The 17,449-nt window shown below is 37.9% G+C and overlaps 1 protein-coding gene across 1 annotated transcript in view; it reads left to right on the forward strand.

Annotated features, from left to right (window-relative positions):
- The window catches only part of kit.S (KIT proto-oncogene receptor tyrosine kinase S homeolog), a 39,096-nt gene that overhangs the window by 12,784 nt on the left and 8,863 nt on the right, over window positions 1–17,449 (forward strand). Inside the window, 12 exon segments of the mRNA NM_001085708.1 lie at window positions 4,693–4,971; window positions 5,855–6,133; window positions 7,687–7,820; window positions 10,832–10,991; window positions 12,296–12,485; window positions 13,543–13,658; window positions 13,759–13,873; window positions 14,010–14,194; window positions 15,182–15,288; window positions 15,383–15,509; window positions 16,178–16,282; window positions 16,371–16,481. Of these exon segments, the coding sequence (NP_001079177.1) occupies window positions 4,693–4,971; window positions 5,855–6,133; window positions 7,687–7,820; window positions 10,832–10,991; window positions 12,296–12,485; window positions 13,543–13,658; window positions 13,759–13,873; window positions 14,010–14,194; window positions 15,182–15,288; window positions 15,383–15,509; window positions 16,178–16,282; window positions 16,371–16,481 (1,908 nt within the window).

A 17,449-nucleotide genomic window follows, 5' to 3' on the forward strand; every position in this document is an offset into this window, starting at 1 on the left:
TACATAAGCAAATTGTACTTGTAATAAGTGTTTACCAGGGCACACTGTGTTCATAAGATTATGTTGTTTGCCCTACTTTTTGTTACGTAAGTTTATGCTGTTAATGGATGCGTTTTATTGTGTTAGACGATCTTGGTGCACGTTTGTGCATGTTTATGACAAAATGTCAGAACAAGTAAGAAAAGTCAAAATCACAGACTACAAATTCTTTTTTTCAACACAGAGAATTTTGAGTAACACCACTTTTTGGGGGATTATTTTACCCATGGATTTTGTATTGAGATATGCCATTAAGGGCCTGATGCTTTGGATCAGATTACATGACGAGAAACACTAATTTTTATTACAGGCTTAAAACACCTGTTGAGTATGTGACTTTTCAGAAGTATGAGAAATTTTACAGTGTATAGTTTTTCAGCTTTCAATATAATATTTTTATGAGGATTTAAAGACACAGAGCTCCAGTAAATCTTCCTTACAAAAATATTTTTATGTATGTTTTTTCTTACTTCTATCCAACTACTGGGTTCTGTGATATTTCCCAACTGTGTAAAGAAACGTATGTATGTTGAAACTGATATGGAGTTTGCTAATCTCTCAGCAGCTGCCGTGTTTCAGAAGGCCCCACCGCTTTTCTGCTTTGTTCTATGTTATGAGTACTACAAAGTCAAATCAGGCCCTAAAAACTAGGGCAAATTGTTTCCCTTTTTCTTTTATTTCAGATTTGTCCATTCAACTGTGTAAAAATATTTCAGTTAAAAATGTGATTTTAATTTTCATGTACAAATTGAGGTAAAACTACAGAAAACATTCACAGCTTGTCTGCATTGTCTATCTACAGTAATAAAGAAAAATGTTGGATTATTTATCAGAATAGAATAGTCGCCACTCTCATAATTTGTTTCCCCTTTAAACAATTCACAATACATTTGGATGTTTAATATGCATTTCTATATAGTCACGTTTACACTTAATTGACTGTTTAATTGTATTTGCCTCTTCCTCTCAAGATCTGAAACTGGAAACAGGCAAATGCATATCCACTGTACATCTTCCATTGTTCTGGGGCCGTTTACTGAGCAGGCACATGCCAGATCAATGAGGGGAATGACACTGCCCTACAGGTCTTGCAGGGTTTTTAAGTCCATTGTCAGTGCATTCTAGAAATACTGAATGGGTGCAATGGACTGAAACAAAACAAAGGCAGGTAAAAAGGATGTTTTTTGTGCTGTCTGTATATGACACTTGTTAGGTCTAATGACCTCTTTTGTTGACTGAATGCAAAATTAAACAGTGCTGTGACGTGGGACTGGCCTTTTCTACTATATCGGTGCAGCTTTCATTAAATGTATATGATTGAGAAACGCACCTTCTTTAAGAAGGGCTGTGAAAGAAAACCCTTTATTAAAGGAACAGTCACACCAAAGAATTAGTGTTTTAAAGTAATGAAAATATCAAGTTTTAAAAAGTCAAAGGTTTTTTTTTCAAAATCGATTGCTACGATTTTACTTCGACCGAAAACGGCCAAAAAATTCAAAAAGAAAAGTTTGACTATCGAATTTCGAAGTTTTTTTTTACTTCCTTGTTTTGTGACAAAAAGACCTGCGATTTCCGTCTCCGCCCCTAATTTGCATATGCAAATTAGGATTTGGATCGGCCAGAAAGAAGGATACGGCCGAATCCGAATCCTGCTGAAAAAGGCCGAATCCCGAACTGAATCCTGGATTCGGTGCATCCCTAGTTCACATATTACACTTTGCTGGAGGTTTTCTGAATTCTCTCTTTTAAACTTACCAAGAGGCTAGTGCTAAACACGTATTTTATAATAGTTTTTTGTATGTGAATTCCTGAAATGTTTTAGGTTTACAGACAACAAGAAGCAGAAAGGCCATTTTGTGTAATGTGTTACAAAGCAATTTTATAATGTTGTTGTCATTTATATTTGTTTCCAATGCTTCCATTGGAATGAACTGCAATGCACCACATGGTGCCATGGTAACAAATGTTTTAAGTATTTACCTTTTTGCAACCGATTTAGCCTGAACACAAATAGATTTTCCCAAGCTCTGTAAGAAAAGCACCTCCTATTAGATCTTTCAAAGGCTCAAGATTTATTTTGAGGTTTGACTTCCTTGTGACTGCCATAATATTGCTTTGGGGCTCCTTGGCTTCTGCCAACAAGTGTAAGGACTGACGAGACTTCCACAGCAGTGGCCTGAATGGCTTGCTTACTGGTAAGGCTCCTTCCAACCAGCAAAACATCTAATAGGAGGTGCTTTTCTAACAGAGCTTAGGAAAATCTACTTGTGTTCAGGCACAAACAGGTTGCATTAGCGACATTCACTATTCTAGGCACTTTGATGCCGGTGATTCTTACTAACTCAGGGAGCAACACTAAGGAGTTCCCCCATTGCTGTTGTGGGAATCACCTGAAAGCTCTTGTGTAATCACTAGGCAGGAACTTGTTGACTGAAAACCTGGTTGTTTGCGTTTCCAAGCAACAAGCGATTGCCACCTTCCAAGTTACTAAAGATTGAAAGGTGTCAAAGCACCTAAAATTGCCGGCAAAGCAAAAAGTCACTGTACTTTTTTTCTACTTAGATAAGCGTTATACTTCAGAGACCAAAAAAAAATGCTATTTTTATGTTACATATGTTACATGTAAATTGCAGGAGGATGAGGCATTCAGGATAACTCAGTAGGATTAGCAAATGTGACATTTAAGTGTCTATATATGTCTGCTTTTTGTCTCTTGCCAATATTTATCTTTCACTCCTGAGACATGTGACCTTTGGAAGTTTTCTACAATATGAAGCCTTTTTCCGTGACATTTGTAAGATTACATTTTGGAGTAATCTTACAAATGTGTAGGCAGTTTAGCCTTCTTCGGTAAATCCCTGTTCAACAGAAACTATTTATTTCATTTTTTTAAGGAAGTAAATGTTTAAAAATCTAACTGATTGTTTTTCCTGCAAAAATCACTATAGCTCTTTTTAAAGTACCCCCATTTATCTGCTTTATATCAAATGAGCTTTGAGTAGCACCTCTGACTTTACACCTCCTGGGCAGATGCAGTCATATGTCTAAAAGATTTTCCATGTGACCATCAGATTTGTCATGTGGAAAAGATTCCAAATGGGATATGTAGCCATTCTGAGCTTTCGTTATTGATCACTGCCACCGTGCAGTGTGATGCTTGCTTGGTGAAAAACCATGTCTTGGTCAATGGTACTTTGTACTCCACCATTACTGATCACTTATGAATTTATGAAAATATACAAATAAAGGGTAATTATAAGCATGGCAACTCCAATTAATATGGGTGAATGAAAAAAATGCAGATAAATCAGGCGCCCTTGGTAAAATCTTAAAATGTTTTTTTTTTTTAAAAATAAGTATAAACTCTACTGAAAAAGGACTTCCATCCAAACATTTTTTGCAGGATTAAAAGAAAAGTAGTTCTATGCAGTTCAAGTGTACCTAAATTAAACCTTTTTAGTGATTTTAATTTGTGAATGTAGTAAAAGCCAGTTAACAAGAGGAGAGCAGTTAACGGAGTCAGAACCTGTTGGAACTGGAATTACATTTACTTTAAAAATATTGAAAAACATTAATACAGTATTACCGTATATACAGGTATGAGATCCACTGGAAACCCGTTATCCAGAAAGCTCCAAATTACACGAAGACCAGATTACAAAGATCCATTACATGTATTGGGAACAGGTCCCATACATGTATTGGGAAATGTATTGCAAAGCGGTGCATAGATCATATTTTCCTTGACACTTAGGTGCAGATTTACAAAAACATTCGAATTTCAAAGTAATTTTTTTTGGTCAAATTCTATCGAATCGAACGAATCGAAGTAAAAATGGACCCTTCGATAGTCGAAGTACTGTCTCTTTATAAAATCCTTCGACTCAATACTTCGCCAAATAAAAGCTACCGAATTGAATGTTAGCCTATGGGGACATTGTAGATAGGTTTTGGGCACTTTTTATGATCGAATAAAAATCATTCGATCGATCGCTTAAAATCGTTGCGCTAAAATCTTTCAAATTTGATATTCGAATGATTTTACTTTGAGGGTCGAATTTGAGGGTTTTTTAACCCTCGAAATTCGACCCTACTTAAATCTGCCTCTTAATTCCTTCTGTTCATGGGGAAAATTAGAGACCACTTTAGGTTCAGAACTGTCTTATCTTCTTTAAAACCAAGGCACCAAATTATTTAGCTGCAAAAGCAATCAACAGCAATTTTGTAAGAATAAAAAAAAAATGTTTATGGCAGTGGCCAACAAATTCTTTGAACTAAACAACTTCAGACAGATGACATTAAGTCGACACTTCAGAGCATTGACCCTACCCCTACTTGTGTCTGTCCTGTACAGAAAACTGTACAACATATTTATGTAACTTTTCAACAATGTTCTGTGAAATTATACTGTAAAATTGACTTTTAGATTTCCAAATGTAGCGATTCACTTTGGAAAAGTGATGAATAGCTCATTGTATACGTGCATAAAAATGGGCTCTTTTATTATTCCTCCAGCAACGCCTTGATCGACACCAACAGACAAATTTCTGTGCTGTACTCATCATTTCCTAATTGAGATGTTAAGGTTAAAACTTTAAATTTATTGAACAACCAAATCATATGTTTTTTTCTGGGTTTTTTTTTTCCCTCTAGGAGAGGCCGTTCCTAAAATCAATAACGGAGACGACAGAGTCACTGTTAATGTTGGTGAGCGATTTTCATTGGTATGCAGAGATGTTCAGTTAGTTAAATTGGCTTTTCAGAAGTTGGGCCCTCTGAAGAAACCTCGAGATTTGAAAAGCCGTTCATATAACAAAAGCAAAACTGATCAGATCATAGTCATTGCTAAAGCAGATCTCAAGCACGTCGGAAGATATATATGCACGAATACAGAGACACACGAAAATACCTCTGTCTCTCTCTTTGTAAAGGGTAAGTCATTCATAAGGTTACACCTCTAACCCTTCAGAAGAAACCTCTTGATTTATGTTTATTATAAGATATGCGTATATCATTTTTTGGGTAACATTAAAGGAGAAGGAAAGGTTAAAACTAAGTAAGCCTTATCAGAAAGGTCCATCTAAATATACCAGTAAACCCCCAAAGTAATGCTGCTCTGAGTCCCCTGTCAAAAGAAACACTGCATTTCTTTCCTTCTATTGTGTACACATGGGCTTCTCTATCAGACTTCCTGCCTTCAGCTTAAACCTTATTGCCCTGGGCAAGAGCATGCTCAGTTTGCTCCTCCTCCCCCCCCCTCCCTTCTCTACTGTAATCTGAGCCCAGAGCAGGGAGAGACTCAGGCAGGAAGTGATGTCACACCACATTAATACTGCAGCTCCTATCCTAAACAAACAGACAGTTTATAGAGCTTTTTACTCAGGTATGGTAAAACATTCTACAGAATAAATATAGCATTCTAGCTTGCACTATTGCAGCTAATCTATTGGCAATAAAATGCCTCCGTAGCTTTCCTTCTCCTTTAACTACATTCCAGCAGAAAGGTCACTAGTAGTAGTCTTTACCCATGGTGTGTGATTATTGAAGTATAACAGCGTGTAAAATTATGTGCTCACTTTCAACAGTGTCATATAGGGTAATTTTTAATCCCAAACTGCACTTCTACAGGCTTATTGTGTTTAATGAAATTTGAACTAACCTGCAAAGAAATAGTCTTAAATGACGACATAAATAAAATTAGGGCATTTACAGTTTTGCATGTGCTACAGTATTTGATCTGCTAGCTGTATACTCATTAATTATATCATGGCCCTTGGCCAATGTATTTTGAAACAATCTATTGTGCTTATTTCAGATCCGGCAAGGCCATTCCTTGATGTCCCATTTATCGATGTAATAGAAGGAGGTGATGCAGTTGGCATGTGTCTTCCTTCTGATCCGGACATTGTCGATATTATTATAGAGAAGTGTGATGGTTCTCCTTTGCCAGAGAATTTTACCTTCACAACAGGCATCGAAGCTGGACTCACAATCAAATCGGTGCAGATGGAGTTTGTTGATTGCTATGTATGTTCTGGAAATCAGAGTGGGACATTGAAGAAAAGCGGCACATTCTTTATTCATGTAGAGCCAGGTGATTGAGATATGAAATGTTCTATTGTCGTTTATGTAGTGTTTTTTTTACGACTGTGCATATGGAGAAGTCTGGGGAAAAAGGGGGTTCCTGTGTTGTGTGCATCTGTAAAGGGGCTCAGAACACACTTTAGATTAAGCCATTTTAAGCATGTCATATCCAACATACCTCTAACAGTAATGAGCAGTGCTTTTCCCAAGGCACAGAGAAAATTACTTTTATTTCACTCCACTAAATGAAGTCATGATTTCAGCTCCAGCTGTAACAGTGCCTTATCCATTAACACACAATCCCCCCCCCTCCCGTGCTAATGATGCCAAATTTCTCCCAAGAGTACAACTTTATCTACCCCCACTTGTAACAGGCAGATGGAGAAGCCTTTATCTTTCTGTGGGTAGATAACTGCAAATGAGGCTGGATCTAACTCTCTTGTCAAAACATTGAATTTAATCAGTAAACAATATGTCTTCATTCATAATGAAGCCAAATCAATTCTTAGAGCTGCTTTTATTTTTAAAGATTATGCTGCTCCCCCCCCCTTCCCCCTGGACAAAAAACTTTGTGGAATGTACTGAAAAAGTGAAGACACGTGTCTTTGGCAATAATGCAGGATGCACAGTCCCATCCTGCAGATATTTCTTGCCATCATTGTTGCATGTTTATATTTGCACTGTAATAGTGCATGAGAGTGCTTAATCAGTATAAACAGAAACCCAATATATTTTGCCCAAATCACTGCTTGTTTAAAGGGAAATGATTTCCAAATCAGAAAAAAAGTGTTTATGTCAAAGAAAACAAGCTAACTTGCTTTTATTGTTATGCTAACTATGCATGGGCCATAAATCCCACTCCGTGCCCTTTTTCCCACCCATAGGAGGACAAATTTGACCTGTTAAAGAATAGTTGACTGGTACATTGGGGGGGGGGCATGCTAGCCAACCAGTGACTACAAACCCCTGGTCAATGAATTTATCAGACAAACGGATTGTAAAAGTACTCCCACTTATCAAAAGCTGAAATTGGAAAGTTGACCATACAGAGAACCTTTTTACGTTGCTAATAAAACAGATTTTATCTCTGTTTGGATGCCAAAATCTCGGTTGGACAGATCTGATCATTGGACCTTGTGCCATAGACGCACAGATAATATTGTACAAAACTAATTTTCGTACAATATTCGCTGCGTGCATGTTGGAAAAAGAGCCAACCAATATCTGCAGAAGACTTGGATATCGGTCGTCTCGTTTTAAAAATTTTAATCGGGTGCCTTTGAAGGGACCCAAACATCTGACATTGCTATTGCTGAACCGTCAGATACAGGTAGAATTCTATTGTTTCTACCTGTATATCTGACGATTCAGCTCTACACGTGTGTATTGAAACGAACAATCTTTCTTTGAAAGATCTTTTCCAAGAAAGATCGTAATTGTTACATCTATGGCCACCTTTAGGTAATTCACATCTATAATTATTTTCTCCTTTTATCAGAGATGGGGTTCTCTGGCCTAAGGCCTTCAACATTTCATGTATTTCTTTTGTTTATTTGTTTACAGAACCCAAAAAAGTACCAACTGTATTTCTGAGCAAATCCAGACAACTGGTCAAAACAGGAGAACCATTTGAAGTCACCTGTACAATAGTGGATGTTTTTAGTTCTGTAAAAGCTCAATGGTTGAATGCCAAAGAGGTAAGTACAGTGTTAGCATTAAAGACACTAAATATATTGTAACTTTCCATTCTGTTGAATGATTGACAGATTTACCATTCACATTATTGCATAAGATTATAGTATTTCTAAAGTGCCTCAGCACTGTACAAAAGAAAGGTGTACCATTACATACAACTACAGGGCCATTCTTATTTGCATTTACAATCTAATAGATATATGCAACGTTAGGCATTGGTTTATTCACATTAATTGCAGTTTTTTTGGTCCTGTATTAAAACCAGTTTGTGGAACTGCTTCGTTTGTGACTAAGTGGTAAAAATGAAGTGGTTGTGTTATGAAATGTTACAGTTCACCTTTAAGGAATGGTGGAAATCATGTGGAACAATCTTGACAACCTTTGCAAACAATGTACCTGAATGTATTTGTCTGCTTCGCTGATACAAGCTCACGAAGGATATAAATAAAGTCATCACCAATAACATACACAAAACTTAAATGTTCTATTAAGTATCGTTTTTATCTTGAACAAAGGCCCTTCATTGGAAAACTATATCCATAAATCAACACACCTTCAGCCAATTTTAAATGACCATAAGATATTTAGGGAGGAGGTGGCTGATAACAAAGAGACCTAAAGTGTTTATATCCTGTTTATTTCCTCTACAATAGTATTGTGTGCAGGAAGTGTTTTGCCAAAAGCTAGCCAAGATTACTTTCATGGTTAGTAGGACAGACAGCGCTATTAGGAGAGACTTTCAGAGAGGCAATACCTGTGGCTGCCAGAAAGTCTACTCAAAAGTGTCACTCGATACCACTTGGTCATAAACTGGCACCAAATGTAGACTGTTGTGTTGTAAGTGAGGCTTATCCATGTGGTCATTACTCTGTATGTGGGGTAAAACTTGCATATTCTCCCCAAATCTCGCCCTAAATTACTTTTGGGCTGAACCTACACTAGGGGGCACATTTACGAAGGATTAGAATAAAAAAAACTTCGAATTTCAAAGTTTTTTTTTTTGGCTACTCTGACCATCGAATTGGCTACTTCGACTTCGAATTGAACGATTCGAACTAAAAATCGTTCGAATATTGACCATTCGATAGTCGAAGTACTGTCTCTTTAAAAAAAACTTCGACCACCTACTTCGCCACCTAAAACCTACCGAGCATCAATTTTAGCCTATGGGGAAAGTCCCCATAGGCCTTCTAGCCAATTCGGGATCGAAGGAAAATCGTTCGATCAATGTATTAAAATCCTTTGATTCGAAGGATTCCTTCGATCGAACGAATAGCGCTAAATCCTCCGACTTCGATATTCGAAGTCGAAGGATGTAACTTCGAGGGTAAATTATCGAGGATTAATTAACCGACCATTAGTAAATGTGCCCCAAGGTGCGCAGGTAATGCCATGTTCATTAACATGAACATTAATTCTACATCCCCCCCACTTTGCATGCTCATATAACAAGTTAGAATGACTTAATCACATGGGAACTAGAACACACAAACACCGGCTGCTATGTCTACAATTAAACTACTAAATTATTCTCCCGCGGTTTAATACCACAACTATATTTGTCATTATTCATCAATTTCATCAGTTTGGCACAGTCAATATTTATCATTTCTTTTAATAAATGTTGCTGTTTCCTTTGGCACGGTTATGTTATTACACTGACAGACAACAGCCTCCCATTGCCTAGGGTCCTGTCTCTCCCCTATTACAGAGGGAATGTAAATTTCAGAAAACAAGGTTGTTTCTATGAAGTTCTGTGTACTGCACCATAGTAACTTGTGTTTCCTAGCGCTTAATATGTTGTTAATGAGCACTGTGGATTCTTGTCAGTGCTGAAGGTAATGCAGCCTCTTGCAGCACAGGTTGTATTACAAAGCCCAGGTCACTGGTCACTAAGGGCCTATAGCCATGTTTGCTTAAGAGCCACCTGTCGCTAGACTGCAACTGCAAAGCCCAAGGACAGCCAACAGAAATCATTGGACCACTACAAGTTGTAGTTCAACAGTAGCTAGGGAGCCACATATTAAAGACTGATGCTTTAGGACTAGCTACTTCTCATTTAAATTTGGCAGCATCGTGAAGAAATATTTTCTCCTATGTTTGTGTCACACTGGTTGGAAATGGGAATTTTATTTCAAATAAAGCAGAATGGCCACAGTTTAGTCCTCTCGCACTTCGAACAAAGGAGTTTGTTGTGTATATGTTTGCTATATAATCATACCACACATTTTTCCAATAATATAAATATTTGTTGACTTCCTCTCACTCTGTTATGAAAATACACACATTTAGAATTATGCACTCTAAAGTTTATCTTTTCTTCCTTCCTTCCTTGCATAGAATTCCCTGCAGCATCATTTAAAGCTTCCCATCTATAGACCGTTTTTTATTATGTTTCTTTTGTTTGGCTATAATGACGATGCAGTTCCCTCCAGTTAGCATATTGTAATAGAACAGAATTGCTTGGTCTTCAATATTAAAAAATAATATTAGTATTTTGTTAGGAATACACCGAATCCACTATTTTGGATTCGGCAGAACCCCCGAATCCCTTGCAAAAGATTCAGCGAATACCGAACTGAATCATTTTATGGGTGGGAAGGGGAAAATATCTTTTACTTCCTTGTTTTGTGACAAAAGGTCACCTGATTTCCCTCCCTGCCCCACATTTACATATGCAGATTAGGATTCGGTTCGGCTGGGCAGAAGGCTTTGGCTGAATCCCGAACCGAATCCTGGATTCGGTGCATCCCTACATTTTGTACACGTACCCCCTTACACCACCAAATGTATAGGGGTGCAGAAATCATTTGCGACTGTCTGATTTGCTGCTAAGGCTTTACCAAATGTTATATTCAAATAGAAATATTTTTCTGCTTGTAGAACATTCACAAAGTGTTTGTATACTGTACACAATGTTATAAATCCTTAATCCCACCTCTATCAAGGCAGAAGGTAAAATATACAGTTCAAGGTTCTATGTTGTATGTTCTAATCTGTCATTCTTTAACAGGGTGTGACAAAACAGGCCAATTTCCTATCATCTAGCATCTTTAGTTTTAACTTAACTCTGAAGAGCGATGGTTTTACCTTCAGTGAATCCAGAACGTTCACCTGTCAAGCAGAAAACTCAGTTGGCCAAGTGAATGCCACGTTCACATTAGATGTCATAGGTATGCTGCTGGGTGTGAAATATATTATTTATAGAAGTATTCAACAGTTGCCCGCCTTCCTGCGTTGCTCTTGTTTGCAGTGGCTATATAACCCCGCTTTAGATATAATATTCACTTCTGGAACTGTGGGGCAAATTCACTAAGATTCGCCGCACTTTGCCAGGCGTAGTTTCGCCAGCGCTTCGCAAATTCACTAAAATCCGAAGTTGCACTCAGGGGTAGCGTAAGGCTGCGAAGTTGCGCTAGCGTTGATTCGCTAAGCGAATCGAAATTACGCTAGCGATGGTTAATTTGCATACGGCGCCAAATTCACTATTCAATGGAGGAATATGTAGCAGCACTACAAATGCCTGGGAAACCTTCAAAACATCAAATAAAATGTTTATTTGCCCTACACATGTGCCCACTGTATAGTTAAGTTGCCATGAGTTAGGAAATGTAGGGGGGAAGGAGGGGAGCCCCAAAAATTTTTTAGATCTTTTTCAGCCTATCACCCAACGCCAGCGTTTTTTGGGACTTAGAAAAAATTGTAACTTTTTTTGAAGAAATCCCTATCTATTTTATTGCGCTTCGCCTGGTCTGAGGTGGCGAAGAAGTCTAGCGTAAAAGGTAGCGTTCAGAACAATGCGCACGTTAGTGAATTTGCGTAGTTAAGTCCGTTGCGCAAATTCGCCAGGCGTAAGGGTGCGAAGTTACACTAGCGAAGTTGCGCCAGCGTCCGTTAGTGAATTTGCAAAGTAACGAAAATTGCCAACGCTAGCGAATTGACGCTAGCGTTAGGCGCTTCAGTGCATAGTGAATTTGCCCCTGTGTGTTAATTGAATTGCATCTTATTAAAAAATATTCCTGTTTATATGTAGTTATAATTTGTAAGGAATTTATATAAAGAATGGAAAGCTTTCCTCACTATGGACATTAATACTTAAGAATGTGGCTGACAGATCGGTTTCATTGAATGCAGAAAGAAGTCACCAGAGTCACAGATATGAGATCTGCCCTGAACGTTTCAGTACTACATGGTTTTTAGCTTTTAGTGTTGGCCCTGTGTATATGAACTCACTGACTAGCTATATGGTCAAATTATTTGATAATTTTGGGCTCAGCTACTCTGTCAGTGCTGAGCTGTAACCTTAGTGCTCCAACCACCAAAAATCACCCCATGTTCTACCATGTTTATAGCCACAGTTGGTGGGATTTATACCTCTATGTTGCTCATACAATATCAGTTAACCTCTTAGTTTGGAGCTTGTGCAGTCATTTACATCAGACTGCTTCAGCATTGGATTTTTCTCTACTCTCACCAGATGTTGGATATGTCAATCTAACTGTCCTGGAGAACACAACAATCAGTGTTAATGCTGGAGACAACCTCGTCCTTAGGGTTTATATTGATGCATATCCCCATCCAGATGACGGATTTTGGACTTATTTTAATGAAACACTTCAAAATACTTCAGACCATTATGTTGAGACAAGAGACCAAGGCAACAATAGGTAAGAACTTTGGAACGACAGTGATAATGTAAAGTTTGCTGATCACCATGGATTGTCTAATTCTGGGCTACATTCATTTCAACTTAAAGGGGAACTATCGCAAAAATGAAAATGTAATATAATTCATTGTACTGAAATAAGAAACCTTCTAAATAAAATCAATTAAATATTATGCAGTTTCTGAAATAATCAAGTTCATCTTCACTATCTCTCTCTCTCAGCATCTGTTTGTCTTCATTCTGTCTTCATGCAGCAGTCAGTTAGATTCAATATATCCTATAGTGGGGGCTTCTTTTCCTAGCAGATGTATTAGAGCTCACTCAAATAACTGATTCCAGTACAAACAAAATCTAACAAAATAACTGGCTTTTGCACAAATTCTGCATGTAGAGAGGCATGATGTCTGGTGATTTTAATAGAGTGAGCTCTAATACATCTTCTAGGCAAAAGGAGCCCCCTATAAGATATATTGGATCTAACTGCCAATGAATATCTGACACCCAACTCCTGCATGAAGACAGAATGAAGAGAAACAGATGCTGAGAGAGGAATAGTAAACATAAACCTGATTATTTCAGAAATTGTACAGAATATTTAATTGATTGTATTTAGCAAGTTTCTTATTTCAGTATGCTTAAGCTTATAATAAAGTTTCATTTTCGCGATAGTTCCCCCTTAAGCTTTTGCCAGGTGATTGTAATGTGTTCCTCGTATACAGATGGGTAATCTGGTAACCTTACAATAACCTCTCGTGTATCCACATACCAGTAATTCATTGTGGAGTTGATGATTTGCATGTAAAATACATGTGTAAAGGTTGGCAGTGGGACTAATAATATGTGATTAACGGAGTGCAGCTGGGTAAGCACATTGTTTCTCCATTCTTTCTCTCTGTGTGATTAACAATTCTATAGCAACATTTACCTGGTTTCTTTTACACTAATGCTAAGGATTGTGCAGGCAGCTGAAGGGTTAACCCAGACCAGCCTGACTTGCATACCCCTCAGGCAAATGAGTTCTTAATTACTAAACCACCAACTGTTCTTCTCTGTGACAGGTACGTTAGCGAGCTTCATTTGATTCGCTTAAAAGGAACAGAGAAAGGCATTTACACCTTCTATAGCTCAAATTCTGATGATTTTGCTTATGTCAACTTCAATATCCAAGTAAAAAGTAAGGTTTTTTTTTTTTGTTTTTTTTTAATCCGTCTTTGCGACTGATTTGCATTTTATTGAGTGACTAACTGACATACTGTTCTTTCTCTTTCTGGCAGCAAGGCCTGAAATCCTCATTGCTGAGAGAACTAGTGAAGGCACGTTACAGTGTGTAGCAACGGGATACCCTGTTCCTGCTATTCAGTGGTATTTTTGCCCGGGAAGTGAGCAGAGGTAATTCAAATGCGTTAACTCAGAAAGTCGTTTCTATATGCTTAACCCATGCCTCTCCGCCCCAGCCTTTTTTGGGATTATGTGTTAAGATAATTACTTGAGAATCCCACTGAACTGCTTCTCATGTTTCCTTCAGATGCACGGACTATCCACCAATTTCACCTGTAAATGAAAAATTTATCCAAGAAAATTCATCCCTCGGGCGCGTAGTAGTGGAAAGTACCATTGACGTCAATCATCTTAAGAAAAATGGCACTGTGCAGTGCGTCGCATCCAACGAGGTGGAGATTGCTTCTTCAGTATTCAGTTTCGCCATCAAAGGTAACATCAACACATATCTTGTACCTGGTTTAAACTACACAAAATGGTGCACATTAGGCCCTATTTGTGAGTCTTTTGCACTTTGCAGCTTGCCCCATGGAATTTCTACCTTTTGGCCTTACTTTGAGGTTCTGACTACATTTGACAAAATTACATACAGGAGGGACAAGAACCGGGAGTCACTTGGATGTCATTTGGCACATGCCAGTGTGTCATTCAGCCTGCAAAAACCAGGAGCCCTTATGGCAGATCCTTTCCAGATCTTACTTTTGGAAGGGCTAGGGCAACTGCTTTCTTGCACTTGTGCCTATCCTTTTGTAAAAGAGCCCTATTATACTGTGTTTGTCTCCCATATTTTTTATGACCTGTCTTAAAAGGGAAGTTCACCTTTACATTTGAATATGCTCTAGATAAGGATCTTTTTTTGCTTGTATCTGTGAATTACCGTATATACTCGAGTATAAGCCGTCCCGAGTATAAGCCGAGGTACCTAATTTTACCTCCAAAAACTGGGAAAGCTTATTGACTCGAGTATAAGCCTAGGGTGAGAAATGCACCAGCTTCTGCTAAGTTTCAATCAAAAACTTATTTTTGGAGACTATTCTTGGACGCCGGCGACTATTCTTGGACTGTTTTTGCGCTTGACCCGAGTATAAGCCGAGGTAGAGTTTTTCAGCATATTTTGGGGGCTGAAAAACTCGGCTTATACTCGAGTATACGGTATCATTATTTTTCAGCAGCTCAGTGGTTATAGTTACAGACGGAAATATGAGAGATTCTGAATGGAAAGCAAAAACAAATTTAAAAAAAACCTCAAATAGAAACGTAGAACAGAAGTGTAAATACAGTGAAAGCCACAAGCAGTGACAAATACAGGGCAGTTATAAACTTGCTTAATTGCTTCAGTCCTCACAATAGTAAAATAATATTTATAGGCTCCATTAACTGAAAATATGCTAATTGCGTTTTTGTCTTTTTTCCCCATAGAGAAACTTCGTGCTCACACTCTGTTTACCCCCTTGCTGATTGGATTTATAGCCGCGGCAGGATTAATGTGCATAGCTGCTGCAATCCTCATGTATAAATATTTGCAGGTATGAGTATTACTCCGTTTTGCTTTCCTTCATTTTATTTGGCTTTAATCTACATACGTAAATTGATATACCTGTTTGCTTTATTTCATTACAGAAGCCAAAGTATGAAATACAGTGGAAGGTTGTGGAAGAAATCAACGGAAACAACTATGTTTATATTGACCCCACACAGCTTCCTTATGATAACAAATGGGAATTCCCCAGAGACAGACTTTCCTTTGGTCAGTTCAATGTTCTTTGTTAATTTTTAAATCAATTGTAGCCAATGTGGGTTTAATTCATATAATATAGTGTAAGTGCAAGCCCAGTGCTCAGTTTCAGTGGGAAGCATATGTTTGCTGTGCTCTCATCAGCACCAGAGATAAACAGACTTATTGGTTTGACATCTCATGGAAGACTAAAGCATTGAATGCTAGTTTTTGTTGTTTAAAAACCAGGTGTACTGCCAAACAGAGACTCAATGTAGGTTGACAGTCCACATAGGGGCTACCAAATGGCCAATCACAGCACTTATTTGGCACACCAAGAACATTTTTCATGCTAATGTTGCTCCCCAACTCCTATTACTTCTGAATGTTGCTCATGGCTTCAAAAGGTTGGGGATCCCTGTTCTAGATACTCAATAAGGTTGATATTTGGGAAAATATTTATTTCCTGCATATTTCTGGAATTATAAAAGTAGAACTGATACAACAGTTATGAGCTAAGGTTGTTGTTGACCCAAAAGGGGGAGCTTGGACTTGAAGCCTGAACCCTCTTTGTATGAATATAATGTTGCTGCATATGTTGTGGTGTTGGATTCATTTACCTTTGTAGCTACTAAAATAAAATGTCTTTCTGTTAAGGGAACATCTTGAGTCATTTTCCTCATACATCTTTTTGTGTACAGGTAAAATCCTTGGCGCTGGAGCATTTGGAAAAGTGGTTGAAGCTACTGCATATGGCCTTCTTAAAGAAGACAGCAGGTTGACCGTTGCAGTTAAAATGCTCAAGCGTATGTATCTTTGTTTCTTTCCCTTTTGTAGTTTTATCACCTGACTAGTTTAATTACTGTGGCTCATGTCTACTCTTCCTTGTTACAGCAAGTGCCCTTTCCACGGAGAGGGAAGCCCTAATGTCAGAACTGAAGGTTTTAAGCTATCTTGGCCATCACAAAAACATTGTGAATCTTCTAGGTGCCTGCACAATTGGAGGTAAATACAAAATAAAATCTGTTTCAAGATCTTGACTAGGCTACTTGAAAGGAGGCAATAAATAGGCCTATAAAAACTGCCAAACAGGCTCCTGCAGACCAAGTTGGCAGTTTATTTTTGTGGGCGAGAATTGAAAAGATATCAATCATAGAGGTTAGGAGATTCCAGTGATTGTGCTAGTTTGGAAATGTCAACAGTATATGGACAGATTGTTCTACAGTCATTTGATTTTTTTTTTGTACTAGTAATTCTATTGGTTCCTACCAGTTGTGTTGCATCCAATTAATTGATGTTACAATCCAATTCCTATTAAGTCTATTAGGGAATCTAATAAGAGGTTGCAGGTTTGATCCAGGTGTAGTAACCTAGGCCAAGCCAAAGCATCTTTTTGCAGACAAACCTATAGCTACTTTGTTATTGTTTGTGTTATTAGATCTAGGGCAAACCTTGCAAGTTGTATTTGCTCTTTTTATAATTGGAACCAGAATCAGTCTTTGCCACCTTGCACTCAAAGTGGTACGTCACTATAAGATCTGAGCATTTGATACAGTTGCAGCTACAGATATTACAGCAAAAGGTGGCTGTAGTATAAATAGGCCTAAAGTGTTTCTTACATTATACAATGTATTTCACGTTATCATGCATGTAAAATATTGAGAAGTTGATAAAGGGAGGGGCATTAAGTGTCAAGTGCAGTAAATGATGGGGTTAACTAACCCAAAAAGAAGGGGGGGGTTCAGCTGCTCAAGCCCCAGACCTTCAGCTCGGGGAGGCAAATGGAAATTTAGCCTATGACTAAGTGCCCCTAAGGCATGAAACGTGTAAGGCTTTGCTGTGATGTTTTTTGTTTAAATAGATACTTTTTTTTACTACATCAATCTACGAAGTGTGGTCTGGTACGTGCCAGCCCTTCATTATCTATTTGCATGTAAAATATTATCTATGTAAAACAGGTTATGTTTAGATTT

The sequence above is a fragment of the Xenopus laevis genome, chromosome 1S, assembly GCF_017654675.1.
Source record: "Xenopus laevis strain J_2021 chromosome 1S, Xenopus_laevis_v10.1, whole genome shotgun sequence".
Lineage (NCBI taxonomy): Eukaryota > Metazoa > Chordata > Amphibia > Anura > Pipidae > Xenopus > Xenopus laevis.